General features: G+C 56.4%; 1 protein-coding gene across 1 annotated transcript; it reads left to right on the top strand.

Moving 5' to 3' along the window:
* Nucleotides 1-718: 718 nt before the first annotated feature.
* LOC311164337 (olfactory receptor 14C36-like) lies at nt 719-1,651 on the top strand (the record flags this gene model as incomplete). The annotated part of the gene is made up of 1 exon (XM_084223758.1): nt 719-1,651. The coding sequence occupies one exon, from the start codon at nt 719-721 to the stop codon at nt 1,649-1,651; it is 933 nt and encodes a 310-aa protein (XP_084079884.1).
* Between the last annotated feature and the right edge of the window lie 2,496 nt (nt 1,652-4,147).

Genomic DNA, 4,147 nt, shown 5'->3' with positions numbered 1-4,147 from the left:
CCCACTCTCCTCAAGCAGTGCCATGGACATAAGCCTTGGTGTGTCCTCAGGATGCCATCCAAGCTGTGAGCTACCTCCAGGGGACTCCGGGGGACAGGAGTGTCCTTGGCCAGAGGGGGGCTGAGACTGAGAAAGGCTGAGCCAGCTTGCTCTGCTGTGGGTCTCTGTGCCCTCAGCTGTGTCAGGCTGATTTCCAGGGGAACACAGGGACTGCCCTGGATCTCAGAAAGAGCACCTGGGGACAGATGGAGCGACAAGCAGCTCCCCTCACCCTTCACTGAGTTGCAGCCACTGCTCTTGCTTTGCACAGTTCTCTCTGATCTCCCTGGGCACAGCAGGAAACCATCTTAAACTGCCTTTGGCTATCACTGCCCTTAGCCCTGGGACGGGAGGTGCTGCTGAGCTCCTCTGCCTCAGGAGTAGTCTGGGCTGATGACGTCCAAGCCCAGGACTGGCCCCGTTCTCATTCTCATGACCCCAGTGCTGCAGAGCAGAGCTGACCCCTCGGTGTCCATGGGCAGAGCCCCTGCTCATCACAGCAATGGGGCCAGATCCCAGCAGAGCTCCAGGCATGGGGCTGAAGGAAGGGCTCTGAGAAAAGGAAAATGGGGTGGGACAGAGCAGCAGGGGCAGGGCTGGGAAAAAGGGCTTGGACATTGCTCAGCAAAATGTGTCACTGTGTCCTCCTTGACCAGGACTCCATGGGCAGAAGGAAGAAATGTCCAACAGCAGCTCCATCAGCCACTTCCTCCTGCTGGCACTGGCAGACACACAGCAGCTGCAGCTCCTGCACTTCTGCCTCTTGCTGGGCATCTCCCTGGCTGCCCTCCTGGGCAACAGCTTCATCATCAGCGCCGTAGCCTGCAGCCACCAACTGCACACACCCATGTTTCTCTTCCTGCTCAACCTGGCCCTCACTGACCTGGGCTCCATCTGCACCACTGTCCCCAAAGCCATGCACAATTCCCTCTGGGACACCAGGACCATCTACTACAAAGGATGTGCTGCACAGGTCCTTCTTTTTCATTTCTTCATCTCAGCAGAGTATTTCCTCCTCACCATCGTATGCTACGACCGCTACGTGTCCATCTGCAAACCCCTGCACTACGGGACCCTCCTGGGCAGCAGAGCTTGTGCCCACATGGCAGCAGCTGCCTGGGCCAGTGCCTTTCTGTATTCACTGCTGCACACAGCCAGTACATTTTCCCTGCCTCTGTGCCATGGCAATGCCCTGGGCCAGTTCTTCTGTGAAATCCCCCCGATCCTCAAGCTCTCCTGCTCCAAATCCTACCTCAGGGAATTTGGGCTCCTTACAGTTAGTGTCTGTTTGGTATTTGGCTGCTTTGTGTTCATTGTTTTCTCCTATGTGCAGATCTTCAAGGCTGTGCTGAGGATCCCCTCAGAGCAGGGACAGCCCAAAGCATTTTCCACCTGCCTCCCTCACCTGGCTGTGGTCTCCCTGTTTGTCAGCACTGTCATGTTTGCCTACCTGAAGCCCCCCTCCATCTCCTCCCCATCCGTGGATCTGGCACTGTCAGTTCTGTACTCAGTGGTGCCTCCAGCCCTGAACCCCCTCATCTACAGCTTGAGGAACCAGGAGCTCAAGGGTGCAGTGCGGACACTGATGACTGGATGCTTTCAGAAACATTAAACTGCTGGCCAGTTTCTGCAAATCACTTGTACTAAACTCATCCTTCATACTTCTTGTACATTTCATTTTGGAGGTTTTTTATTTGTTTTACTTTTAAACTATAATCCACAAAAAAAAAAGTCATTGTTTGTGCCATTGTTCATTTAGTTTCTCTCCACCTTTCCTGTGGCTACAGACTCTGTCAATGAGGGACTGTGCTCTCTGTGCCTTTAAAGGAACTAAAAGATCTCCCAGCAAAGTTTTCTGCAGAGATGCCCTTTTGTTGCCTTCTCTGGAGCTGCAGCAGCAATGTCTATGAGCAGAGCTGGGGGCAGATCAGTGCTGGCACAGCAGCTGTGCCCAGCAGCAGCAGCACTTGGTGTTGCAAGTGCTGCTCCCGTGGCCCTGCCCCGCTGCCCTGGTGGCCCTGGTATTGCTGTAGGGCCTGAGTGCTCTCGGGGCTGGGCACAGTCCTGAGGTGGCAGTGAAGGGGCTGCAGCAGGGACAGGCCATGGGGCACTGCTGGGGCAGCACTGATGCCTCAGGCCAGGTCCTGGGGGCTCCAGTCTCCTTGCCCAGGCTCTCTCAAGAACACGGCGAGGCCAATGCTGAGCACAGAAAACCCCCGTGAGCAGCCCCAGGCTGGCCGTGGGCAGGCTGGGGGCAAACAGCATGGCTGGTGCTCTGCAAGGGCCCTGGGGAAGATGGGAAGGAGCAGCAGAGCAGGGGCTGATCCATCCCCAGTGCACTGGACAGCCCAGGGCAGCGTCCCAGAGCATCCTCATGGAGCTGCCAACAACATCTCCCCTCTGCAGTCCTGGCCTCTCCCCCAACTCACACAGGTGCCCCATCCTTGCAGGCACAGACACGGCAGCACTGGCTCAGCAGCCCCTGTTTGCATTGCACAGAGCAGGTGGGAGCACCCCCATGCTGTTGGTGTGGGGACATGAACCTGAGGGAGAACAAATGCCACCAGTCCCTGGGGTCAGCAAGGGCTGGGGGACACCAGGGAAACCACTCAGCTTTGTCCTGGCCTCTGCAGTCAGCCAGAAAGTTTGTTCCCATCAGCTGGGACTTTCCTGTCCCACTGCAGACACTGTTGCTCAGAGCCAGGGCTGCCTGGCAGCCACCCCCAAAATGCCCTGAGCATTTCCTTTGCTTCACATCTGCTTTCTTTACTCTTCCTGCTACAAATTTCTTCCTCTTGCCCACCCCAGCTCTCTCCCCTGCAAACAGCCCATCCCTGTTTGCCCTTTCCTCTCTGGCCCCACTCCCCATTGCAGTTCCTGACTTGGCACCATGGGAACATCCCTTGGGCAGCAGGATCATCCTACAAGTGCTGCAGGAATTGTCTGCAGGCTCCTGCAGTGCGTCCTGCTGCTCCCTTGCCAGAAGTGCCACAGGCCAGGGGGGCACATCTGGGCTGCTGTGTCTGCCTCTGGGGCTCCCTGTTCTGGGCAATGAGGAGGAGTTGCAGAGGCTCTGCAGGACTGACAGGATGGGCTTTGAGGCTGGCAGGAGAAGCTGGGGGACCTGGGCTGCTGGAGCTTCTGAAGAGGAGGCCCAGGGCTCATCCTGCAACTGCTCCAAGGGTGGCTTCAGAGAACCTCAGAATCAGCCAGGTTGGAAAAGACCTTGGAGATCATCAAGTCCAAGCTCTGCCCTAACACCACCTTGTCTCCCTGAGCCTTCTCTTCTCCAAGATAAACAACACCAGCTTTCTCAGCTGCTCCTCATAGCACTTGTGTTCCTGACCCCTAACCGGCCTTGTTGCCCTTCTCTGGACACACTCCAGCCCCTCCATGTCCTTCCTAAATTAGGGGGTTCAGGACTGGACACAGCACTCCAGGTGCTGCCCAACCAGGGCTGAGCACAGGGGAAAACCTGTTAAACCTGACCTTGTTGGATTTGGTCCCTGGATCCAGCCTGTCCAGGGCCCTGTGCAGAGCTCTCCTACCCTCCAGCAGATCATAACTCCCAGCCAACTTGGTGTCACCACAGTTCCTTGAGGCCCCAGAGTGTCCCAATAGTCTCCATGATTCCTTGAGGCCTCCCAGTGTCACAATGTCCCTTTGGTTCCATGGCACCCCATGGTGTCACAAAGTCCCTTGGATCCTTGTGCCCCACAGTGTCATAATGGCCCTTGGTCCCCCAAGGCCCTGCAGGGTGACAATGGGTCTTTGATTCCATGAGGTCTGGCAGTGCAGCAATTCTCTCCTTGGTTCCACAGTGTCACAATGGCCTCTTGGTCCCAAGGGCCACCATGTTTTTCACCATGACAGAAAAACATGTTTCTGTCATTCCAGGAGTCCCTGAGGAGCAGCACTGGCCCCTTGGTACCATGGGGCCCTGCAGTGTCACAATGGCCCCATCATGACACCAGGTCCTGCTCTGTCACAATGCTCTGTATGGTTCCACAAGGCCCTGCAGGGTCACCGTGGCTTCTTGGTTCCATGAAGCCTCAGAGTACTACAATGAATTCCTTGGTGCTGCAGTGTCACAATGGAGCCCTGATGA

The sequence above is a fragment of the Fringilla coelebs genome (assembly GCF_963513975.1).
Source record: "Fringilla coelebs genome assembly, chromosome: 31".
Taxonomy (NCBI): domain Eukaryota; kingdom Metazoa; phylum Chordata; class Aves; order Passeriformes; family Fringillidae; genus Fringilla; species Fringilla coelebs.
Note: the sequence above shows the minus strand (reverse complement) of the source record. Positions and strands in the feature narration are given on the sequence as shown.